Below are 25,623 nucleotides of genomic sequence, written 5' to 3'. Positions count from 1 at the left end.
ACACACAGGCGGGAAGGGAGCGGCGCTGACTTGCTGAGGAGCCGCGGCGCCTCGCGCCCTCACACGGCACGGTGGGGGCGGGCAGGAGTGGCCCTGCCTGCGCCCAGCCGGGGCGGCTGCGGGGCCGCTGCTCCCCTCGCTAGGGGCGCTCGGACGCTCCCCGGCCTAAGCGCGGCCCTCTCTCTTCGCTGGGCGATACCATCTGGCGGCACAGGGGTGGGAAAGCCGCTTCCCTCCCGGCGCGCGGAGTTTTTCGGCTTTCCCCGCTCACCCCCGCGCCGAGAGGGAGAGGCGAGGCGCGCCCTGGCGCGTGCGCGGTTCGGGCGGCGTTCGGCGTCAGCGGCGATGCCGGAGATGGCGGATCCCGGCACGGAGCCGGGCACGGCCCGCAGCGGCGCCGGAGCGGCGGCGACGGCCGGGGGCGCCGAGGACAGGAGCGACGGCGGCGGAGAGGCCGTTCCCGCGTCACCGCCTCCGCCGTCCCGCTCCGCACCGACGGCCGCGGGGAGCGACGACGGGGGGAAGGCGCTGAGCGCGGCGGAGTACGCGCGGAGGGTGCACCAGTGGCTGTGGGACTCGTACTGCGGCTACCTCAGCTGGCACTGCGGCCTGCCCGCCCTGCTCGCCGCCGGCCCCGCTGCCCGCCTCGCCGCCCCGCCGCCGCCGCCGCCGCCGCCCCCTCCCTCAGCCCCGCCGGGTTCCGCTCCCGCCGCCTACTACAGCCCCTTCTACCTCTTCGCCCCGCCGCCCGCCGCCGCCGCTCCGGGGCCCCGCGCCCCCCCCTCGCCCGCCCCCGCCTCCTCTTGGCCGCCGGCTGCCGCCGGGCTCTCGCCGCTGCCCCGCGCGGCTCCCGGCTCCGGCGGCGGCAGTGCGGCCCCGCGGGAGGCTGCGGGCCGGCCGGCAGGTGAGTGAAGGCGGCCTGGGCCGCGTTTGTGCCGTGTTCGTGTGGATGCCGCTCGTTCCTAGCGCGGTTCGGGTGACGGGAGCCGAACTGACTTCATCTGCTTCTTTCCGTGCTGCGGTGACATCGCCTGGCCAAGTCGAAGGGAAGAAGCGGAGCCGTGGGGCTGGCAGCGGGAACTGGAGTTCGTTTCAGATGTCAGTGTTTGCGGAGTGTGTATAGCACTGCTTCTGTTTGCGTTCTCTTGAGAGCAAAGCAAACTGATTGCGTGCGAGAGAACGCGGGCAGCGTGCAGGTGCTTCCCCGCCGGCTGCTGGAATGGCCGCCTCCTTTATTCCGGGGCTGCCGATGGACGGGCATCCATCCGACTGTGCTGCCGAGGCCCCTGGAGAAAAGCCAGGTGTCCTGGCCCTCCGCAGGGCAAAGTGCAGCGGGCAGAGCTGTGCCGTTGGTGTGAGCTCGCTCTCCGGAGAGCATTTTTCCTTCCTTTTTTTTCTTGTTCTCCGAAGGGAAGGGATTCTGACTTTTAAACGTGGTTTGTTTGGTTGCGGTGCAAAGCAGTGCTTGCTTTCGTTCGGGGTTATAGATTGCTTTTATAGACTGCTTTGGAACAGAAGCTCCCTGTCCCTAAGGCAGAGGATACAAAGGTGGATGGAAATGTTTCCTGGGTTTTTACGTAGCTCTTCAGGAACAAATGCAGTATGCCCAAGGCAGCTGGGGGCACAGATTGCTCTTCCTGCTGGTGAATGTGGTCATTCTGAATGCTCGTTACTGTCGTGACACCCGGCCTTCCTAAGGGAATTCTTTGCATGCTCCAGTGCTCCGATGCAGTCATTTGTGCTCCAGCTTGCGAGGGGATGCATCTGGAACAGCTCAAGTGATTACATCTCCTTTTCTGCTGCGGATTATTGTCCTTGGAGCAAGCTTGGCAGGAGAGGACATGTTTCCATCCTGGTGCTGCTGTAGTTTACAGCTCTGTGTGCTTATGTAACATAGGCTGTCACTTTTTTCAGCTGAACTTTGCACATTTCTAGCTGGAGCGTCAAAAAGCAGAGCAGGTGACCGCCTCTCCCAGCTCAGTCTGCCTGCAGCCGAGTGTCAAAACATGTTAGTTGTATGTTAGTCGTACGTAGTTGTACGCTGGGCAGCAGCAAGCTTTTGTTGGATGCTAATTGTGGTTTAAGATGCTTCGTCCCCTTGCCCTTTGCTGCCTTACTGTAGCAGGTTACCACTCTTACACTAAGCACAGTAGAACAAAGCATGCTCAGACACAGTTGCCCTGTGTCACTGCCTGATTAGTGTGACCCCTCCTTCATGTGACAGCCTGGGCTTTGAGCTGCGCGTTGCTTTCTGCTGTCCCCACCACACATGTTAACTTGTGATGTAAAAAACATCTCCTTAAATTGCTGTGGGGGAAATACGCTGAAGTCTCAGCAGAATTTAAGGTAACTTGAATACTTCCACAGCCACAAACACTTCTGCCTTCCTCAGTCGCTGTGTCTGTGTGTCCAAATGGCACTGCTGCTACTGTCAGCCACTGTGCTGCATTTGAGGAGGGCGTTTGCTCTGTGCTTTTTGCTGCTACATGCTTAAGCTGGGCCAGCGGAGGCTGAGGTACAGAGTCTTCTGTTAGAAGTTTTTTGACAACTTGGATATGCTTCAGCAGTGCAAACTGGATCTATTTTAGTATTCCTTATGTAAGTCGTGCTGCTTGACAGATAGTATCAATGTGGAGTTACCAGTGTAAACAGCTGTGAAGGGAAGATACAAGCTGAGTTGCGTTAAGCAAAAACTTGCTCTTGCATAATCACTGCTTTATTGTACTTACTGCATTTAAAAGTACAGAAGTGCCCTGGGCTTGCAGCTTCACATGCACAGCTTGTGAGGCCGGGGCTGGCAGTAGCAGTTTTGGAAGCTGGACTGTTCTGGGTGAAATTTAGCATAGAGCAGTGATGTTTTTTATGATGTTTTTTTGAGATTGGGGTGAGAATTTCCTTTTCCCCCTCCCCCCCTTTTTCTCCTTTTCCTGTGTGTGGGACAGGCATTTGCAGAAATGCTGTTTATTTTGCCCCCATCTGCCATTGGCCAGTGATGCTGGGGAAATGGGTTATGTTTTCTGGCTCGTTATGGAGCGCTGTGCTGTGTTGTATTATAATAAACAGCATAGGAACCTTTCTGACAGATGTGACTAATGCTTTCATCTGCTCCTGTTTCTGGGTCTAACCTGAAGGCTCATATAACTGAAGTAATCCAGATGCGTTCTTTTAATTGATAGACTTCTTTAGTAGAATTCTTGGTGTGAGCTGAGATGAAGCTGTTGGTTGTGTTCTTGTGAAAGGTATATGTGAAACATCCTTGAGAGAATTGAACTTGTTAGTGCAGTACAAGCTGGGTAATCCGAACTGTTTCTGTTGCAGGTCGGGAGTTCATTATCCCTTCGCTGGCACACAGGTTCATAGCAGAGATGGTGGATTTCTTCATTCTGTTCTTCATAAAGGCAACCATAGTTTTAAGTATTATGCACCTCAGTGGGATAAAGTAAGTAGAACAGTATAAAGGTTTATTGTACACAGCTTTAAGGTCTTTGCGCTCTTTGAGGTGTCATGATGTATATGTGCTGTGGTTATGCATCTGATGTCTCTTTCTTAACTGGCACAGGTAGAGGAAACAGCCCCACTATAGGATAACCTCCTTTTAAATCTTTCCTGATCTGGGGTCAGCTGATGGCAGGGGGAAGAATTTTGGAGTAATTTTGTAGGCTCACAAACTCGTTACTAAGGATTAATTAGACTGACCTGCAGTGTATGATTTTCAGGAAATTAGCAAGAATTTTTTTAAATGCTCTTAAAAAAATCTCTGTGGGAAACTTTTTTTGTTTAAAGAAGGTTTTTATTTCAGATCACGTCAAATATGTATCAGCAGGAAGGTTGCTAGGAACGTTGCCATGCTGCAGGCTTTACTGTGCATAAGCCGGAGGGAAAATGGAATAAGCATCTTATGCATCAACTATGCACCAGAATGAAAGTCTTCACGTTTTTATACTTGATGTATTTGGTTTTTTTTAGTGCTTAATTACCTCAAAGGCTCTCTCCTTCTGCAATAGTTCTTATTCCATAGCTGATTCAGTTCCTCCACTTTGATACATTCAGGTATTTCAGTCTCACGAGGAGATGGAGGCTTAGTATGGTCCATACACTTACATTTCAGAATTGAAGGTTTCTGCTAAAACAGCCTTCCAAATGTTGGCTGGATGTAAACTGATACTACAGAGATAACATCTTCTGGACAGGTTGAACTGCTGCTTGAAGGGTGTGGGGAAGAGGCTTAAAACCAACACAATAAATGTCAGTGTAAATTTTCGGTGTTCGTTGTTCAAGTAAGCAGGCAAATGAAATGCCAACCTCTCAGTTCTGTTCAGTTGCCAAAACCTCCAACTCTAACCTGGCAGCTTGTATTTCTAGCTTGGTTTTGTAGGCCTAAAATGATACAGAAGGTACAAGAAAGAGAACAGCTATACGTGCATTGCTTCTGCAAAAATGGTGCTGGTGATTGAAAGAGAATCTTTTTCTTTTTGAATTAATGTACGGCATATTGAATATTACTGCTCTTGCAAGAGCTACAAAGTTGCTTACAAGCAGCTTCAGAAAAACATTTGTTTTTCCTGGTGAGCTGTGTGCTGGAGGCCAGGCTGAGCTGTCGTGAAAAAGCACGTCCTCACTGAAGACAAACGCTTCGGGCCAACATTGCACTGAAGGGAAAAGCAGATTGTGCCATACTTCATTTTCTCTGTTCCTTATCTTTTTTGATCCTGAACAGAGAGGAGAGCAAGTAGTGCACGTATGGGTTGTTTTCAGGTGGGACCACACCTATTTGAATGGAAATTATAGTCTAGATAGGTCACTGAAAAGTCACCTCCCGAGTACACATTGCAAGTGTGCCTATTCCACGTATCAGATGTCAGATCTGTGCTTTGGCTTGTGAAAATACACAGCTGATTCCAGGCTGCTGCTTTGCGTAGCTTCATTAGGGGAAGTGGCTCAAAGTTTCAACTGCTCAGTGAAAGCATTTTGAAACTGCTGAGAAGACAAACCCTGGTCATGCAAAGGAGAAATGTCCTTTGTTGCCTAGTGACTTGCAAGTTCTGCCTTGCAAGAGAACAACGCTTTGGGTTCCCATCTCCCTTGCCTACCTTTTAATGAAGATACTTGTATCCGTGTATTTAGTGAGATGACTGTGGAATCCCTTGTGTATCTCTCAAGAATGAGAGTTTTCCTAACAGTTCTGCAGCTCACTACATAGGCCATCCTGTTGCAAACGTGGTAACAGTGAATTTTTTCATAATGAAAAACCAAACAGCAACTCAGAAGGAAGCCTACCAGTGTTGGGAATTTTAGTGGATGGCTTAAGATCACAGAAGCTGAAAAGCTATTATTCTTTTTTAATAACAGACTGAAGTGAATTCCAGTATTAGAAGGGACAAATGAGTTCTGGCTTTTGTGTAGTGTTTTGTTGTTGCTGTTTTTTTGTTGTTTTTTTTTAAAGTTATCTTATTTTCAACAGAGACATCTCTAAATTTGCTATGCATTACATAATAGAAGAAATAGATGAAGATACATCCATGGAAGATTTGCAGAAAATGATGGTAGTAGCTCTCATCTACAGGTTGTTAGTCTGCTTCTACGAGGTAACTACTCCTACATTGGAACTTCTGTAATTCATACGTGGCAGTTCTCAAATAAACAAACAAAACAAATGTATCATCAGTGGCCAGTGAAGGAAATCCTTTTTACTTTGAGTTCTGTGAAGCTACGTGACTTTCAGTTGAAAGCTAAGTTTGCCATAGCAGTGAACTGCAGTGCGTTGTATGGAATTGAAATAACTTCTTTTTGCAGATAATCTGTATTTGGGGAGCAGGCGGAGCAACCCCGGGGAAGTTCTTGCTTGGACTGCGAGTTGTGACATGTGATACGTCTGTGCTCATCGCACCCAGTCGTGTGTTAGTCATTCCATCCTCTAATGTCAGTATGACAACGTAAGTATTTCATGTCAATGGTATGGAAAGCGTGCAGTTTGGAAGGAGATGCACCGTGTTTTTATTGTTGGCTTTGCCGGAATTGGATTGCCAAGAGCCATTCTCAGATTCTTTCAATATAGCAATTATTCCATTGTGAATATTTTCCAGTTCAGGTGGTAAAATAATCTCTAAACTCTGGAGGTCGTGGGTTTGGGGAAAGCAGAGAAGTGACAATAAGGCACTGAATACTTTTATTCTCTTTTCAGGTCTACGATAAGAGCTTTGATCAAGAATTTTTCTATCGCTTCATTTTTTCCTGCGTTCATTACGCTGCTGTTTTTTCAGCACAACAGAACAGCCTACGATATTGTAGCAGGAACTATTGTGGTAAGAAGAAATGGGATCAGATGATATCAAAACAGGATAGACTCCCAGACTGTTTTTGAATACCGTTCCCAAATGAACAAAGACCTACCCCGAAACTGACACTGAGATGACCGTCCGAATCTTAAGCCCAAATTAAAGCAGAATCATTCTGCAGCTAAAGGAAATGCGTTGCTCCAGAGCGGTGCCGGCAGCTACCTTCAAAGTATTGGAGTTCTCACCAATGCCAAAGAATTGTGAGAGAAATGATGTGTATTAACCGCACCTTGAAAATAAGTGGCTCTGTTAATAACTGCAGAACGCTGCTGTTCTGTTTGTCATCCTGGGGTGAAAGCAGATACTGAGAAATACTCCACCTCGAAAGAAGTGTTTTTCTGCAGTTTTGGGTATTGGAGGGAACTAACTAGAAAATGTTGTTTTCCAAGCAGTTGCCTGAGTTGTGTCGTTGCAGACTCTTTGAGGGGAAGGGGACTGCAGTGTTGGAGAGTAAGGCATATTCACTGAGTTACAGTGACCGGTGTGTAGAAAGAAAACAGTGTTTATCGCTGCCTTTACTATTGCTTCACAGATCATATTCCCTCACCTCTTAAAAGTATTTTATCTGAATATTGATGTGACAAGTTTTTTTTTGCATGATTATCTTAAGTATTGTCATTTATTTAATGTGTCAAAGCTAATGAGGTGAAATGGTAGCTGCTTTTTATCTGGGAAGGGCATTTTACACTGCAGTGTTAGTGAATTGCCATGTATATAATTTTGGAGCTGTGAACAGCACACGTAATTTGCTTCTCTCTGGAGTGAAAGCACTTGTCTATTTCTTGCATATAATATCAAGCAAAACAGCTGACTGAGTTTCCAGGAGCATGCAGGAACTATTAACTGAAACACGTGTTATGGGTGTAAGTCTACCAAAGTACAAATACTACTTGTTTTCTCTTTATATTCTGGCTAACTGTTGGTATATTCAGAATAACTTAAATACTGAATAAAAAAGCCTAATATTTTGCATGATTATACATAGCTTTGATTTTTGTTCTTATGGCATTAGCATCTTGGAAAGGGCCATCTACAACTGTGTTGATATTCTATTAAAATTTGAAGAGTTTAAAATTCTCCCAGAGCAGTTTTTGTCTGCTCTTCTCTGAAGCATACCTGCTGCTCTGCTGCTGAAATTCTTACCCTTTCTTCCCTTCTGGAGGTAGACAGTGGAAGTACTTGTATGAGCTCTTCTTCTCTCTTCAGGTGAAACAGCTTAAAAGCAGTAACATGTTAATATTCTGCATTAGTTTAGTTTGACAAGGGCTGCTACTTTGTTTATGAAGAGAACTTTTTGCATACACTTTCTGATCTTTATTTGCCATCTGTTAAGAATGGCATTTTCTCCTCACTGAACTTTCTACAACTTTCCAGAATGAAGTCTCTGCCTTTTTGGATAATAACTCTCAGATTCTTTGCTATGAGCAATCAGTTGTCTTACCTAGAAAGCCCACTTCCAAAGGCATCATCAGAAAATGTATCTGTACCAAAACACGAAGAACAGCACTGCTGATTTGAGTGCTAGAAGTTGAGGAGGGGCTGCCCAGCCTGACAGAAGCTGAAGTTGTTAGAACTGACAAAAGCCATGCTGGGTTGGGTGTTGCCTATTTATATTTTCACCATGAATACAGATAGAACTTGTGTTCTTGTCGTGGTGATCTAGAAACTGGGATTCAGGATGGAGGCAGGTAGAACCATAGCTGGATAAAATTTCAGTTAAAGCTTCAGATTTTTCTTAGCCTGGAGAAAAATACAACCCTGTCCAGAGCAGGCAAAGAAAAAATTACAATTCAGAAAAGCTAAAGCTGGCCAGGGAAAAACAAATATCCAGTTGCCTGGACAAGTGCATGTTTATTTTTCCGGTTTGTAGGTTCTGTACTTGGCAGGTAAAAGGGCTGAGGAAAACTGAGTGGCATTTCTCTGATTTGGACACCTGGAAATATCTAACTGCATATAATCTGTCCACAGCAGTAAGATGTGACCACGTGAATAACAGCTTAGCTCCGTGCTTTTCAAGTCCAGTTGCTAAACGCTTCTTCTGTATATGGAAATACTGATCCATTCTACACATGCTGCAAGACTGACAGAAGTGAAAGTTGGCCTTTGCCCTCCTGTGAAGCATAGCTCACAGTTGGAAGAGTTTCAGAACATGGGCATGTAGAAATGCAAAGCAGCACTGAATGGCAAAAGTGCTGCCAAGTAACCACTAACGTATCTGAAATTATTTATATCAACTCTAAGCCAGGTGGGCCATGCAGGCTTTTCTCCCCTGGCACTATGAGATGGAAGTGGTGCTTTCACTGTTTGCTGCAGTAAATGACTGGATCTTAACCATAAACTAAATGCTCTTGCTTACCAAAAGCTCAGCTGTCGTCCCTGAAGAATCAAGAGCCTCCTTCCTTCCTCTATTAGACTGTCTGCTCTCTAAGAAACTTTTCTCACTCCTGTAGAAGTGGGAAAAAAACACATCATGCACTTACAGTTGGGTATATTTTGCTGTGGTGAATGTTTCTACAGTTAAGTTTTGTAGCAGAAGTTAGCCTCATAGCTACAATAGTTGAGTCACACTTACGGCTCCAAGCAAGCCTACAATAAAACTCTAACAAGTGAGAAGCTCCAGTTCCCTGCTAATTTAAAGAGTTCTCAAGTCCACTGTGGTGGCAGAAAGCATGTGACAGCACGGGGCATGAGCACACTGCCTTGCAGCACAGCTGTAGTCACTGAGGCCTTTGTTTGGAGTTAAAACTGCCAGACAATATTTCATATTTTTATTGATGGCATTTATCCCATGGTTTAACATGTTAATTATACTGTAATAAACATGGCTTTAATATTAAACTTTTCCTTATTATCCAAAGTCACCACAGTCCATTTCAGTAAATATAAAAATATATACTTAATACTTTGTACAATACTGGTTTTTGGTCCAAACAAAAATGGATCAGAAAAGCCAATAAACTTACTTTAAGAATTCCCAATTTTAAAGATTTTCTAAATGGATTTAGGCAACTTTGAATAATGGGATTTACATAATAAAATCTGAGACAATACTAAACAAAAATGGCCGTAACACACAAAATTAAAATTTCCATTTCACAGATCTGTTATGCCAAAAAAGTACATAGAGAAACAAAACTGTATTTACACGTTTCATAATAAAATAATAAAGGCGAGACAGGTGATAAAGGGCTGTAAGAATGAAAATATAGAAATAGCATATAATTATTAAATGGAGAACTACAGATCTAACAAGTCCTTAGCATGAATCGTCCTGTAATCAGTCTTCCTCTATCAGAAAATTTTAGTGCACGATACACCCAAACTCACTCACTTCACACATACACCGGCACAAACTCAGCATAGAAATCATTCGTTACCAACATTCTCTACTCTATACAGAACCCCTCACTGGTATAATTACATTTCGGAGGCGTCAGTAAACGCAGATGGGCGCACGGAGCGGTGCAGATGAAGAGGTATTGTACAAGCCATTCACTGCGCGGGCTGTGCGCATCTCTATAGCCGAACCATGCCGAGTCAGTGACACAAGTAACTTGCTGGATTCTAAAATAGTTTTGCTTGAGAACGGCCCCGGTGCCAACTCTACTTGTTACAAAAAGACTAAAGGAGGGAGGGAAGGAAAGGGCAGCAGAGTTCTATATTCCTTTAGGCAGATCTGACTTCAGCTAACCCAGCATGAGGTACGATCCCAACAACTGAACAATGCAGGGCAGCAGCTGCTCTCAAAGTTGCTTTACCAATCGGCGATTACTTTCTACGTCTAACTGCAGTCTTTATCTTCCGACCAGAAACTGAAGATCCAGAGGCAGAGAAAATATTTTTTCCATTAGTCCTATCAAAAGAAATTAGCAGTGCAGAGTTTAGGACAGTATAGTCGACAATGCAGTAGCAGCACTGAGCAGATATTCCAGAACAACTGTGTTATCATCTGGCTCACTAGTTAGCAGCTGGCAACACACAGCGTATGACGAACAGGAAGAGAGTTCCAGAAACCAAAAGCAATTAAATCTCTCATTCAGCAGGTAAGCAGCACACAGTGGCTAACTGCAGACCTTATTTTTCAAGAACATTTCAATGGGTGCATGGTATTTCTGAGAACTAGGCTGCTGTCAAGCTAGCGCTGTTCACTTAGCTGCTCACGCTAACAGAGCGAGGAAAGCTGCCGTGCTTAGACATAAATTCCAATGTTCATCTGAGCACCTCACAATTTAACATCAGCAGAGGCTGCACACAGTCCACTGATACTACCAAAAGCTCAAGTGAAATTCTGATATGGTCTCTTACCCCACTGTAAATGCTGGAGGCTGGCTGAATGAAAATCCTGAAGAGCCAGAAGGCTGTACCGGTGCTGCTGGTGCAGGGGGGTTTGCACCAAAAGTAAATACTTCTGGGTTACTTGTAAAGTTGAAATTAGAAGTACTACTTCCAAACTGGAATACGGGACCTAAGAAAGATGGGGCAGAAGCAGAAAGGAATAAGAAAATGAAATTTGAGTTCATTCTTTCCAGCAAAAACCTCACCATCCTCCCTCTACCTCTGTCACACATTGCTCAAGATGGCAAAGCTTGGGGTGGGAGGAAGGTTTACCAGAAATGCTAAATTACCACAGGAGCAACACTAAAAAACTTCATTTGCTTCAGTAGAGAATCATAAAGGGATTCTAAATAAGATTGCTGGCACACTGCTAATGAACTGTTTCCTGCTATCTGTATTGCCATTAATTTATGCCTGCATGCACTGAAATATATCAATGAAGTCTCAAATTGCAGTACTGAATTATCATATACCATTTAAACAAACTTTGTTGTGTAACTGCAGTCTGGAAAATAACATTAACCGTTCCTACAATCAAAGTAACACAGACAAACCACGGGGACTTTTCTCTTTAAACTCCTACTTCATTCATTACAGAATGAAAGAGCAACTGACACGGTGTGCCAACTAATTACTGATTAATACAAATGCAGGCTGCTTTCAACAGAGAGTATTTTGTAAAACATCCAAGAAGAAAAGAGGCTTTTCTTTTCTAACTGGCCCTAACCCTTTTCTGTATCTGATCCTGTTATCAAATACAAGTGTTTTACCTATGAATGTGTTTAGTTGAAAAAATAATTATTACTGTGGAACAGGTCTTGCACTTAAATTGCAAGGATCATTCTTGCCAGCATATTTCAGAAAAAGAACTTTAAATGAAGCTTTCGCCCATACAGGTCTAGTATTAGCAATGTATCTCACACAAGAAAGTCTCCAATCCAAATAAGTTGGCAAAAAACCCTAAAAACTACTCTGTAACAAATCCCAAAACAACTGCGCAGCGCTTCTGCTGCTCTGGTCTGTCTGTACAACCTATGTGTACCTGCACATCTCTGGTCCTCCCTTTTATGGAGGTTAATTCTTACAGTTGAGTATGTGCAAAAGGCAGAAGTCATCTCACTCACTAAACTTCAGATGCACTTCATGGAAAACAACCCACCGACCAAGCAAGCTCTCTGTGACACCAGAAAGGAAGAGGATGGTCAACGCTCACCAGCACTGGAGGTGCCGGAGCCAAAACCCGGTTGTTGGCTCGACTGCTGTCCAAACACAGGGGGCTGAGTGCTGCTCGTCACAGAGCCGAAGGCAGGAGGTGCAGGCTGAGGGCCGGCTGAAAACAGCGTTGTTGACAGGGATCCAAAGCTGGGAGCATTCGGCTGGCCGGGGCCCTGGCTCTGGCCAAATGCTGGTAGCTGACCGGCACCAAAGGCCGGGCCAGCAGCAGGCGTTGAAGACCCAGACCCAAAGACAAATGAAGAGGATGACCCTGAGGGAAAAGAAGAGCAATTTCAGCATGTGCTGGGTTGTTTCGTTTGTTACAGAGCTTATGTTTGCAGCCGGGTAGGTAAAACAACAAACAGTACCTCCTTCATAATAGGAATTATACCTTTTCTTGTAAGAAAGATGAAAAACAGCATGCTTTCAAGAGTCAGTCAACATACACCTCAAACACTGGTTGTCTAGCCTCAAATTACCGTTAGCCATTCACCTTCTAGAAACAGACTCCCACGAATAGCACATGCTGATCTGTGTTTACTAGGAGTTATTTATATCACGGGTAAAGAATACTCATTCATTTATTTTTAATATTTCAATCATTCAAAATACAGCTCCTGATCTATTGGAATCGGGAGAACGCAAATCTTTCCTCTTGTAAGCAATTGCACCCCTTCCTCATCCAAGTGTTTACAATTATCAATTTCTGGAGACCAAATCAGGCTTGCAGGGACCTAACCCAGCTACCAGAATAATTCCGTCCCTCCATGTAACAGAAAACAAGCTCATTCAATTAGCTGCTTTGGTTCTGCATGGCCAGCAGAAATAATGAGAAGAAAATCCATGACTGAACAGTGACTTCAAACACACACACTGCTGCTGAGCAAAAAGAGACATTCTGAATAGCACTGGTAATCTAATGCAATTTAAGCAGACGTCATGCAATGAAAAAATATCCATCTCTGCAACACAATGGCTAACTGTTTTTCCAAGAAGGAAAACAGAAGGTAAGACAGGCTAAAAGGTATTTAAATACTTTTATGAAGATTTTTGATAGCTTTGTTTACTAACAAAAAGATGCTGGAAGTCCTGACTTGCTAGTGGCTTAAGACTGATCTGCTGATTGCTGTAACGTAGGGCTGTTCTCTCTCTGTTGCTGATATACAAAAAATAACATTTAATTCCCATGAATGACAAGCTTAAGGAAACTGATCAGAATAGTTGTAGCTTTCTTACAGGTTTAATTTTATTATCAACGATTTCTAGGCAGAAATACACATTATTTGGAAACTTTAGCCTTATGCCATACTGCTAAATTCATGCTGCACTTCAATAGCAATGCATATAGAACGTGAAAAAAAAATATCCAGATTCTTGTTTCTGTGTTCAGGTAACCAAGAAAATGAACGACTGGCTATAATGCTCTCCAGAAGTCACCCTTCACAAAGCAGCAGTTGCATATATCAATACTGTGTTTGTGATATACACTTGTGAAGGATGGTCATTACAAATCTTGATGTTATTTACAGTGCTTGATAGTTTTAGGTACGGGAGAAAAAAAACTGAAGTTGTCACTGACTTTTAACCTTCAGCACTGGATTGATACTGAGAAGAGGGAAATTCACTCTCACGATGACAAGTTCCTACGTGAATGAAAGCCAGTAAAGGATTGTCCACTGCACAGAATAACAGCACAGCCAGCTGATTCCTAAACTGTATTTCCCAGACTGCCCGAAAACCTGAGCCCCAAGCATTAGTATTGTTTATATGTTGTTGAATGTAAATAGTCACTACTTCTTTCCATACGTTTTGCCTACACGTTCTCCATGAAACACTATTTCCCTGCTCCATTTATCTATTTTGTGACCTAACAGCAAAAACAAAAGCACCTGCTTAAACGTACCTGTTGAACTTGATGTGGCCGTGGCTCCAAAGGTAAAGCCAGAACTTGCTGCACTGCTACTGCTGGCTCCTGAACCAAAGACAAACGGAGCAACTGCTGCACCAGTGGTGGAAGATGTGGTTGCTGGTTTGCTTTCTTGAGAGAAGCCAAATGACTGAGATGCTGTAGATTCTGCAGAATTGCCAAAAGCAGTGCTGCTCACAGTGTTGCTGGCTTGCCCAAACACGAAGGGAGTGGGAACCGGCGCAGGGTTGGAGGAAGAGGTGACGCTGCCAAACACGCTGCTGCTGTTGGCTGAAGTGGTGGGCACAGCTGTGCTGGAGGAACTGGAGCTCAAGAAGCTGAAGGATGGCTTTGCTGCTCCTTGATCTGCGGGGCAGAACAGAACATGAAACGCTGCCAAACACCGAAGTGTGCGCAACGGAGACCCTGTCCCAAAGGCTGTACAAGGAGAAACACTGACTGATGCCTCAGCTACTATGCAGCTACTGTGGATTACTTAAGATCCAGATCTAATACACTGATTGCTGCCATTCACAATTAATGGAATGGGAGAACCGTGAAGAACGATGACACCACCACAGCTGTAGGCTTTAGCAGTTACAGACACCAAGCATTGGCTGTAATAATCAGAACCAGATTTAACCAGTACATCTCTTCAAACAAAAATATCTTTCAGATGCTCCCAGAAGAACAACATCAATTACCTGCAACACTTCTATAGTTTGTTAAATAGAACACAGCAAACAAACAAACAAAACAAAACAACAACAGTGGAACGGTTTCTTTTGTAGCCTCTCCTGAAGTTACAGCCCCGAGCCTACAGCCCGAAAGCCAGCTAAGCTGATCATCCTGCAGCCTCACTCTTACGGCTTAAGCTCACTGCACTTCAGTACTTTCAAGACCTGCATTTGGGAGCCATGGAGAACAGCACTCTGTTACAAAGCTGTCACAAAGTACTGAGTGCAATTTTAGATTTAAAGCTTTTTTTTTTTTTTAAGTATATAATTCTTCAGCTTTCCCTAAGCTTCTGCTCTCTCATTATTATACCTGACCCTGTTCTTCATTTCCCACTGCCATTTTTTCCAGCAGTTATGGACCTTTTTCCATCTATGCCACTTGTAAGTAACTCTCCACTGTGTTGAAGAAGGCTTGTTAAAGTCTCCTTGTTACACAAGGTGTTTTGTCAAATTCCCATGACTAAATCAAACTCCAGAACTTCAACTGGAAGAGAAAAAAAGCCAAAACAATACAACCTCCCCTCCACCAAATCCCCCAATCCCCAATCTGCTCAGTAGCAGCTCAATCGTAAGACTACAAAGATTAAAAATACCACAACCCTATGCATTGCTTTTATTCCCCCTGTTCTTTCCCTTATTACTTCCAAAGTTAGCCAAAGTTAGTAACGAACTCTGTTCTCTACACCATGGTAAGTCATACAAAAAGGAATTACAATCAGAATTTTTCCACACAGTAATTGTCACTAAAATCTTTCAGTCCAGCCTTTCAGAAGATAAAAGACACACAGAATGTGCAGTATCTATTTAATTACTTCCACACCTTTGTGGCAGTAGAACTGCAGCAGTACACCCGGCAGCACAGCTGCAAGTACACACGAATGAGACAACTTTCACAGATCTCCCTTCACTATGAAAACCATAGCATGAAGCCTCTGTCATCACGCTAAAAACTTTACCACCAATGATGGTGCTAGCACAGAAACCATACAAATCATCTGTGTTCGTGTGGGATGCAACACAAATTCATTAAGGTGCAACGATTTCTTTTCTTCTTGTCCAAACCTAGTCTTAAAACTCACTGAAATTGAAATAGGAATTGCTACTAATTGTCTATACATCAACAACTGGAACAGAAATTACACTACGTACAGTAGTTAAGCTTTTTCTAAAGCTCCAGTACGTGAACCTTATCAGCTCCTACAGACTCTGTAACTTATGACTTCAGAGGTACTATTTGAGGGACGTAGACAGTTGAAGACAAAAGATATTCTGCTTACCTGAAGTACTGGCTTGGGCCCCAAATGAAAAAGCTGGCTTTGCCTGCTCAGTTTCCTTCTCTGATGGTTTAACAAAGCTGAAGTTGAACATAGGTTTTGCTGTGCTTTCTTCTTTGGTATGCTCAGACTGCCCGACGGAAAAGACAGGTTGTGCCTTTGACTCTTCACTGTCAGCTTTCTTCCCAAACACTAACGGAGCAGCAGAACTGACAGAATCCTGTTTCTCTTCTGTCCTTCCCAAAACAAACTGCGAGGCAGGTGCCGACTCCACGTTACCAAAAGAGAAGCCTCCCTTTGTTGAAGGAGTTTCGTCCTTTCTCTCATCTGGTTTCTTAAATGCAAAAGAAGCTGACGCAACTTCATTTTCTGCCACAGTTCCAAAAGTGAAGCCAGCGACTGCGGTTTTATTCTCATTGGTAGTTATGGAAGAAGTAGAACTTGAACCAAAACTGAAACCTCCCAATACTGGTTGTTGCTCTTTCTTTTCCTGCTGTCCCAGGCTTGCTGTCCCAAACTGAAACGTTAAAGGAGCCGGACTACTTGTAGACGGAAGGCCAAAGGTAAAATTGTTACTTTTATCTTCCTTTTTATTCTCTTCTGATTTAGAGTCCGAGGATGAAACTCCAAATTTGAAGTTCCCTGAACTGCTAGGAAACTTGAATCCCCCAGGCGCAGCGTTAGAAGATGCAGATTCAGATGCAATGCCAAACTTGAAGCTCCCTTGTTCTCCAAATTTAAAACTTCCTGCGGTACTCGATGTTTGAGAATCAGAGGATGATGACTGAACACCAAATGTAAATGATGGCATTGCAGCATTTGTGGACACAGCAGAAGCATCAAAACCTGCAGAAGTAAGAAATAACGTTTACTTTGTACTCTATGGTACATCTGTGGCACATGAAGGCTTCAGCTACTTAGTGAGTTTCTAGTTCCAAACTTCCCAATCAAAACTGTAAAAATAAAACAAAACACAAAAAACAACCCAAAATCAAAATGGAAAACAAAATTCCCTCACGCTTCTCTCTAAATAAACCTTTTCACAATGGCATTTTTCTGTCTGCTGCTTGGCTTTGAGATGTGCACTGGTATTAGATGTAATACACATTACATTATTATTACACTTTTTGTCTAAACTGCAAATGAACATCATGTAAGAACAAGCATGTTGTTAAAAAAGGCTTTTCTCTAAAAAGCATACATTTATTCTTGGGAAAATGTGTGGAAACATACACGTGACCTTATCTAGACAATACTACAAGAAAAAATGAACAGACCTGCCCTAGCTCTAAGGAAAAAAACTAACTGAGCTTTAAAAAAAGTCAAAGCAAAACAAACTGCAGAATGCACATCCTCATTTTAACCACTCAGTATTACCTTTGAACTCTGCTTTGGTGCCTGGCTTTGCACTTTCACAGGCTACACACTTTGTGGCCTCCGGTTTGTTTTGGACCAAGCAGACCTCACAATCCCAGCTTCCTTCAGGCTTCTTGAATTTGTCTAAATCCAGAAGTTCTCCAGAAGGAGCAGCAAATGCAGACGCACTGCTGCTGGTCACAGGCACTGAACTCCCTAGGAGATAAGCAGTAATTAAACACTCTGCTTGAGTTATAAAGTGAACATGAAGTTTAAGAACCTCTCAAATGCTCTCGGGTTTACAAATCAGACAGGTGCAACAGTGAAACATCAAACAACAGCTATTCATACAATTCAACAACACAGCCCATTTCAGATGTAATTCATGGATATTCTTATCAACTAAACTTACAAAAATAATTTCTGCTGACACAAGTAACCCATAATCAATGTTAGCACACACAAATCGGTGATGAGTGTAAAGTGATGTGAAGCTAAGAATTTATCAGATTTATTTATCTCCAAATTCCAAAGTCAGACATGTTGGAAACTATACCATCATGAAACAAACAGAAAGGAACCCAAAGCTTCCAGACACGCAGCTCTGTTCAGCACACAAACTGCACTGTCATCAAGAGCAGCAGAAACCTCCATGAAAGAGGCCTGAAAGACATTGCTTTCCTTCTGACTTTTCTCCCTGCAAAGGAATAGTTGATGCTGCGGCAGAAAACTTGTAGCTCCACAAGCATGAGGACTGAAGCAGCCACCCAGAAGGCACAAAAGCATCACACTGACATCTTCACTCCAACTGTTTTAAATCACTGAGGGCAGCTTTTAAAAGGGAGGCAAAAAAACAAAAAAACAAAAAAATCCCTTGTATTTGAAACAATAAAGGCAGGGTTTCTCTTTCATGGTATACCCAGCAGACTTTATCCTCATCTTATTTTCAACACTCTTCCCCTTCACTGATGTAACATATCCATGCAGTTCCCTCCTTGCAACGGCTGCAGTTTCAGATAAAGGTTCTCAGAGGCTCTCCAATAGAATCAGCTCCCCCCGAAATGCATTATCTTACCTGATGAAATTTCACTCTTATTGTACAGGATGATTACAAAACCAAAATCTAGTTGGTCCTTATTTTTTTTCTTCAGGAATATATTTGAAAATGTGTTTTTTGACATATTAGTATATTAAATGATGTGTAGAGTCAAGACATTTACAATGTCAAATAGAGGGTGACAATCCAGAACCGGACTGAAGAACCCAGTGGGTTACCTGTGTTCTTGAAGCCTACCACTGCCCTTCACTGAGATACCTGGACATCAGGTTTTGTTTTAGCTAAAGAAGACTAGTTAGGACTACACAGTCTTGAAATCCAGCTTCCTATCTCCCCTCATGTAATACAAGAGGTGAGTGGAGATATTTTTGACTGTGGTTTGTAAATATGATTTTTACTTTTTTGAAAAAGTTTTGTTTTTTTTTTAAACTCCTTCTACAGAGTTCACATTTTTTTCTAGTGAAAAATCAGTGAATAGTTCTTAAATTAAGCCACCCAGTTCAGACATCTTTCCTCACCAACAGCAATGCAGGGAGTATTTGCTTTGACTCAGCTCTGTACTTACACACTGCACAATCAGTTCAATTAATGGGATAGGCTGGAACCTGGGCTGACACCTTGAAAGTGCCTGTAATCATTCTTGCAGACAGGCACTCATCCACCAATCACATCTGGCTGTTGTGTTGTTCAAAATATTTTCTATGTTTTTCTGTTGTTTTTTTTTTTTTAATTCCATAACAAAAACCACAGACTAAGATGGAAACAACAGGTTTTCTTAACAGGAGGTTAAAAAAAAAAAAAAAAAAAAGGCCATACCTGGTTTCTCGGACTGACAGGCTACACATTTGCTATCTTCTGCCTTATTTGATACAAAGCATGTTGCACAGTCCCAAGAGCCTTTTGGCTTCTTAAACTTGTCTCCAAAGCCCAGAGTGACTGTGGTGTCAGTGCTGCTGGAGGAGGACGTCACAGTCACCGAGCTCTCTGTGGTCACTGGCAATGCCAGAGTAGGCATTACTCCCATGCCAGGCTTTGGTGTCTCACATGCTACACATTTGGTAGCTTCAGGTTTGTTCTGGACCAGACAAGTATCACAATCCCACGTTCCAGGCGCTGCCTTGAATTTGTCTCCAAAGCCCAGCATCCCCACTGGAGAGGCTGCTGCCTTTGTGGAGCCACTCGGACTTGAGCTCATCGTCTGTTTCGTACTCTCAGCTGTTGACACTTTAGCAGCTTGGCAAGTGACACACTTGCTGTCTGTGGCTTTGTTCTGCAAACACGGGTCACACGGATCAGTCTGCCAATACGACGATGCTTGTTTCGAGGTCTCTTTACCTGCAGAAAAACTACTTATTGCAGGCCTTGTATAGACCGCTGTGCTTGTGATAGGCTGTGCAGATGCAGAGGATTGTGTTTTTACAGATGTAAATCCTGGAGGAGGAAAAAAATATACATATCTTCCTGTTAAAGCTGTACCTCACTACAGTTAGCAGAGTTACTAAGGACACTACAGGGCCTATAAATTAATTTCAACTCAAATGTCAACAGTTACAAATATACATTCAGACTGAGTGCAAAAGGAAGTCCCTGGAAATCTGATCTAAAGGGATTGAGTTTCATATGCTGCACTGAGACACAACAGAAAGCTTCATTTAACTCTTCAATTTCAGTAAAGTTTGAAATCAATTTTTTCACTAGTTGACACGTGTGAGCAAACAGTGGCTGACTGAAATCTGACTGTCCATCACGCACTGGAAATAATTCAGTTTCATTCAGACACCACGCCCAAGCAAATCAAATTTCTGAAGCCATTCCTTCTGTAGTAACTATTCAAATTCACTTCAGTAACCGTGCAGCAGTTTGCCCTGTGAACACTGATCTGCACGATTATTTCCCTACAGGTGCTGAATATAAATTAACAAGAAGACAGTAGAACAATTGTCTCAATTTTATAATCTTCCTTTAAAGTGCGCTGGACACAGGCCAACTTGTTCCTTTAAGGTGCCAATTCTAACAGAAAACAGAAGCTACTAACAAAGATACAGTAAAGGAAATGCACCTTCAGTAGCAGCTCAAGTTGCCTGTAAAGCTAAAATAAATACTGTGTCGTTGGCTTATTTTTTAGCCAGCAATGAAGCCTTTGAACAGTGTGGATGTAGATCCTGCTTCTCTTAAATTGAAGAAGAAAGTGACTGTCGCTTCATTCAGAGGTCTTTCCTTAAACAAAGGAATTTTCTCCCACTTAGCTCCTTCCAGTACAAAAAAAATTACAATTTAAGGCCCAAAGATTTGCAGCTTTTGCAACATATTCAGGAATGGAATCCCTTATTCTTTCTTTTTTTACATATATATTTATATTTTCAGGACTGTTGAAAGTGGGACAGGAACGCTGAGGTTTACAAACATTTCCTTTTCAATTCCATAAAGTTTACTTATTTAAAATCAAGCGCTGATTATTTGATTGTTTTCATAACTCATTTACATCCTAGCACAGCAGAGATGTAATCCATCTGGTTTTGAAGGTGCAGTTTTACTTTCAGCAATAAAAACCACTCAGAAGGGGCAGATTCATCCTAATGGACATAGCACTTAATGCTTTCCTACATTTGTATTTAGAGCTGATACTGCATTAACCATGACATAAGCTTTTTTTTTCTTTTTTAAATCCATGTAAGCATTTTTTCTGCTGTATCTTTTAAGAAGAAGTTCATTATCTCACCAGGGTTTCTTAGAATGTCTAACACACTCCCTTCCTTTAAGACCTTTGCAGGTTTGAAGGGACCATCATACTCTTCTTTTTCTTCCTTTTTATTGCTGATGCTGTTTACAGCGCTGGTATCTTCAGAAACAAGAGAAAACAAAAACATCTTTCATGATGCAATCCAATTAGAACAGAATACACCCACTTTTGCCAGTAACAAGAACTTCCAACTTTCCCGAATCTAAGAATCTTCAAAATTCAACCTGCTTTACAGTTTTTAGTTACACCTTGTAAAAGCAGATCTGTCACTGAAAAAAAAAAAATACTGCAGAAGCCCAACACTGTCTGAAATCGCTAGCATGCTCAGAAAGAATAGATTCAGTATTTAATAACACAAAAAAGAAGACCTGCACTTCAGAAGTGAAGTGCTAAAGTTGCAGTTACCGCGGGTAAGGAAGGGCGTCGCTGCTGTATCGCTGCATCCAGAGCGCTCTGCCGATTTTACTACAGGAACACTGAATGTAAACCCCATCTGCTACAAAAAAAGAGAGGTTTTTCAGAGTCTGAAACTAAAGAAATTTAATGAAATTCACACACAAATGCAAGTCTGACACCAAATCTCCAAATTTTCGGTATACATACTGGATGACTGCTTATAAGCCAGAAACCTACATAATCGTTTTTCCCATTAGCACAGCCCTGTTTTAATGGTCTGCAATATTCTACTAAAGGTCTGATAAAAAGTTGAGTTTTTTTCTTTTACTTACAGACAACGGAGGTAGCACTTCTGCCTCAGTAGATTTCACAATAGGAGATGAAAATCTGAACACAGGACTGCCAACATTACTTGTTGGTTGTACCTGCATTTTCAAAAGAATCAGAAGTTTATACCTAAGAGCAGCAACTACCTGAATTCAGAATCCAACAGAAGTTTTGCAGAAGTTCAGAAATCTGATGTTTTAGTTATTTCTAATCCACAGATGAAAGCAACAATAAAATAAAATGAAGTCTGCTAACGAGTACACAAGACATCATCTTTAAAACTACATCACACAAACCAAGAGAAAAAGATGAGATGCTACTTAGGTCTAAACATACGGAAAAGCAGGAAATTGAAGATGTCTAAACTCAGCTCTACTAAAGAACTTCCTTGACAGGTTAAAGCAGATATCTGCTTCAAAAAATGCAAAATTATCTCAAGTATTCTGGAACTGATTAACGTTTATTTTTCTATACTAATCTAAATTATTGCACCCTAAGCTCGTTCTATGCAAGGCTTGAACGACCACTTAATCTAGCTCTCATTCAATAACCTCATGCCATGGTGTAACCATCGTAGGCAGCTAGTCACTCCCTTCACATGGGCAGGGAAAAGAATCAGACAGGTAAAAGTTCAGTAGCACAATGGCCACTTGGAAAACCAAATGCTGTGCCTCTGCACATCCCCTCTTTTGTTCCCCCGTGTTGCTGCTGAGCACATTGCTATTGGTATGGCTCATCCCTGCGGTCACACAGGACACTGTCCTGGCTGAGCCCTCTCCCAGCCCTTGTGCACCTTGGCCTGCTTGCTGCCAGGGCTGTGTGAGAAGCAGAAATGGCCTTGATGCTGTATAAGCATTACACAACAACAGCTGAACACTGGTCTGCTATCAACACTGCGTTCATTGCAGACAGGCAACTTTGCACAGCTATAACTATAAAGAAAATTAACTCTATCCCTGCCAAAACCAGGATGAACAACTTGGCATAAAATCCCACCCCCCTAAAATTCCACAGTTATACAGTTACCTTAACCAGATGTTTGCAAGTTCAAGACTGACAATCAAAAAACTGCATTTTTCTCTCCAAATTGCAATACAACTCTGAATTATTCAACTCAGTATGAACTAATGCTGGTTAGTTCCACGAGTACCACAGAAGTTAACTTGCAACAAAGCAGATATATACTCATACTGAAAAGCATTCACAGCATACAACAAAGATTTACCTTGTTCATCACTGATGTGGAAACAGTGCTTGGTGACGACGAGACAGTACTGCTAGTCAGAAAACTGAAGTTGAAAGGAGCCAGTGATGCAGTACTGATGGGCAGGGATATTTTCGGGAGTACCGGTTCCTCTACTTCCTAGAGTTGTAAATTAAAATTTTTCCCTTTACAAAACATGCTACTTTCTCATCCTGCTCCACTCTCACCTCTTAATAAAATTAAACAATAAAAGTAACACAGACACAGATTAAGAGAAAGCAAGTTTTCAAAAGGGTTTCCTAATCTCCCCATCTCAGTCTGTGCAGTTTTAATTCATGGCAGGCCTGCTTTCACATTACATCACATTCACCACTAGCCCAGTAAGAATACTGGAGTTACCTCAAAATTGTTACCTGTGCAGAACAGAGAGGTACAGATCAGACTTTTTTGTTGCTGTTTTCTATGCTTTAGTCATTAATGCTCTAAAGAAACATCACCATTTCTAAATATCCTCACATTTCTTCCTTTAATATTAAAGTCTTAAGACAAATGAGAAAGTGTTCTTGCAGAACTGGACAGGGCAGCTGCTCAAGTTTCTGAAGCCACTACAACAGTGAATTTAGAAAAATGTAACATTTAAGGTATGTGGGTTCAGTACACAAACAAAACAGAAAATGCCTGCAAAGAAAGCTACAGAAGACTGTACTCTGATAAATCCTGCCATGTATGAGGATGCAAATCAGAAATCAGTACATCTCAAAAAGAACTGGGTTTGTTCTTGCCTTTTAAGCTATTTGATAACCAAGACTGGATGAGTTTGGGTTTAAATGAGAACTACCAACCTAATCACAATCTGCACAGAAGCACCAAGATCTCAACAGAAATGAACGACTAAGCAGAGAGATAAATTGGTACCACAGACATTCAGTGTATCCTATGACTTACAATGTTTCACTATTTTGATTAGGAAAGCTTACAGAACTTAGCTAGTTTTATCTCTATCACTATTTTATTTGAATTACACATACATACTCCATTGTTAATGATTTCTTTATATTGCATCAGCTGAAAGACCAACTTAAAGACTTACACTACAGATACAGTTACAGGCAGCTCAGATAACATCCAATCAGAAAATCATCTTTTGAGTATTTGTGACTACAGTTTTAGAACAAGAAAAACCCCCCTCACAACAAGTTGAGTAAGTATCAGAAATGCTAAGTTATCATTAGCAGACGTGCAGAACATCATTTTCTAATTCTCTTATGAACTCCTGGCCCACGTGTCTACGAGATGTAAATAGGAAACAGTAAATTCAGCATGCTTTGTTTACGTACTTGGCACTTGTTTCAAGGATCACCGCAGTGCAGAAATGATACAAATCTCCACTAAAACATTCCTGTTCTTAGGACTCATTCATTTAACTGCTGGTGGGAAACTTTCTAGCGCGAGGAATCTCCAGTACAGCAGAACTACAGATTTCAGAGCTACATAGCAAGGCTCAAACAGAGTAAGTAAACAGGAGCTTGCTCTGAAGCCACAAGAAAAAAAAACCCACAAACCTAAGGCTGCATTCTTATAATTCGCTGTGAGGTAATAAAACTGACAGACTTCAGTCATCTCAAAGACAGCAATCAAAGGAAAAGTCACTTACCTGTTCTTGTCCAGACTTTGATACGTAGTGTACCCCTCTCTCCCTTCTCATCTTGCCGCCACCACTTCCTCCTGAAGTCAGACCATTGGATGCAGGAGTACTGAATTTGGGGTAGGTCAAATTGCTAGCACAGAATAACAACACATGGGTTGGGGGTTAAAAAAAAGAAAAAAGAGAGAAGAAAAAGTTATCAATTTATTTTCAAGCTATTATAGCCATCATCAGTCCTAGAACTGAAACTTGTTAATCAGAATCAGGAAAAAGGTAAAGCTGCTTCATAAGTTCCCAAATGCTGGTAATACAATTTTTGCTATTTAGAACATCAAGTTTAAAATAAAATGGTTTTAAAAAAAGCAAGGAAAATGACATACAAAGTTGCAACATCCATATGGGAATGATGACTAAGCCAGAAGACCTGAAATAGAAGAGCTGATTCATACTGATAATTTCTAATGCTTCTTTTAGATAGCCTGGGCATGGACTGGTTCTCCAATTCTGTGACGAACATTAATTCTGCAAGGATATAAAGAACAACTCACGAAAATACACAGAGTGTATGTATGCACACATGGGAAAAACACTGCCAACAGCTCTGATGGAAGAGAGAGCCCTCAAGATGGTGAGATAATATGGCAGAAGTTTCAGAAGCAGCTCAGGCTTTTATGTGGCCATCAGAAGGAACAGCAGAGGTGTTTGGGTGTGCCAACATTCCAGAATTCTTTTCAGACACCAACACAGATCCCTTTTGTAATGCATACAAAGGCATTTCTCTGTTTGTTATGAAAGCCTTGATCAAAACCAGAAAGATTTCCTAATGCAAGTGCTAAGAGAAGAAAAAGAAAAAACCACATCACAAGCCGGAAGTGAAATAAAGAATAACATCAGAAGTAATATGGCAACAAAATGAAATATCCCTGAAAAAAAAAAAAAAAATCACTATATCAAAGCTTATCCAATCAGTCATTAAAGAATGAATTATATTAGATCACATTGGAAGACACCAAGTCCAGTTTCTGGAAGATTGAAGAAAAGAACTGGTGTAAACTTGTCAGACACTTGAAAGCAGTCTGATTAGCACTGTAACTGC

At 42.3% G+C, this 25,623-nt stretch overlaps 2 protein-coding genes across 2 annotated transcripts in view; one reads left to right on the top strand and one right to left on the bottom strand.

Annotated features, from left to right (window-relative positions):
* Window positions 1–354: 354 nt before the first annotated feature.
* FAM8A1 (family with sequence similarity 8 member A1) lies at window positions 355–6,326 on the top strand (the record flags this gene model as incomplete). The annotated part of the gene is made up of 5 exons (XM_079533985.1): window positions 355–904; window positions 3,319–3,439; window positions 5,462–5,585; window positions 5,794–5,933; window positions 6,182–6,326. 5 exons carry the CDS (start codon window positions 355–357, stop codon window positions 6,324–6,326), a joined length of 1,080 nt encoding a protein of 359 aa, XP_079390111.1.
* Window positions 6,327–10,103: 3,777 nt separating this feature from the next.
* Window positions 10,104–25,623, bottom strand: part of NUP153 (nucleoporin 153) — a gene marked incomplete at both ends in the record, with an annotated part of 45,597 nt that continues 30,077 nt past the window's right edge. Inside the window, 12 exons of the mRNA XM_079533951.1 lie at window positions 10,104–10,188; window positions 10,641–10,800; window positions 11,884–12,156; window positions 13,789–14,157; window positions 15,806–16,648; window positions 17,180–17,374; window positions 19,032–19,646; window positions 20,935–21,054; window positions 21,361–21,451; window positions 21,684–21,776; window positions 22,904–23,041; window positions 24,537–24,660. Of these exons, the coding sequence (XP_079390077.1) occupies window positions 10,104–10,188; window positions 10,641–10,800; window positions 11,884–12,156; window positions 13,789–14,157; window positions 15,806–16,648; window positions 17,180–17,374; window positions 19,032–19,646; window positions 20,935–21,054; window positions 21,361–21,451; window positions 21,684–21,776; window positions 22,904–23,041; window positions 24,537–24,660 (3,106 nt within the window). The remainder of the gene's footprint in view (window positions 10,189–10,640; window positions 10,801–11,883; window positions 12,157–13,788; window positions 14,158–15,805; window positions 16,649–17,179; window positions 17,375–19,031; window positions 19,647–20,934; window positions 21,055–21,360; window positions 21,452–21,683; window positions 21,777–22,903; window positions 23,042–24,536; window positions 24,661–25,623) is intronic.

This window comes from Tetrao urogallus (genome assembly GCF_951394365.1).
Source record: "Tetrao urogallus genome assembly, chromosome: 3".
Taxonomy (NCBI): domain Eukaryota; kingdom Metazoa; phylum Chordata; class Aves; order Galliformes; family Phasianidae; genus Tetrao; species Tetrao urogallus.
The sequence above is the reverse complement of the archived record's forward strand: the minus strand, read 5'-3'. Positions and strand labels throughout refer to the sequence as shown.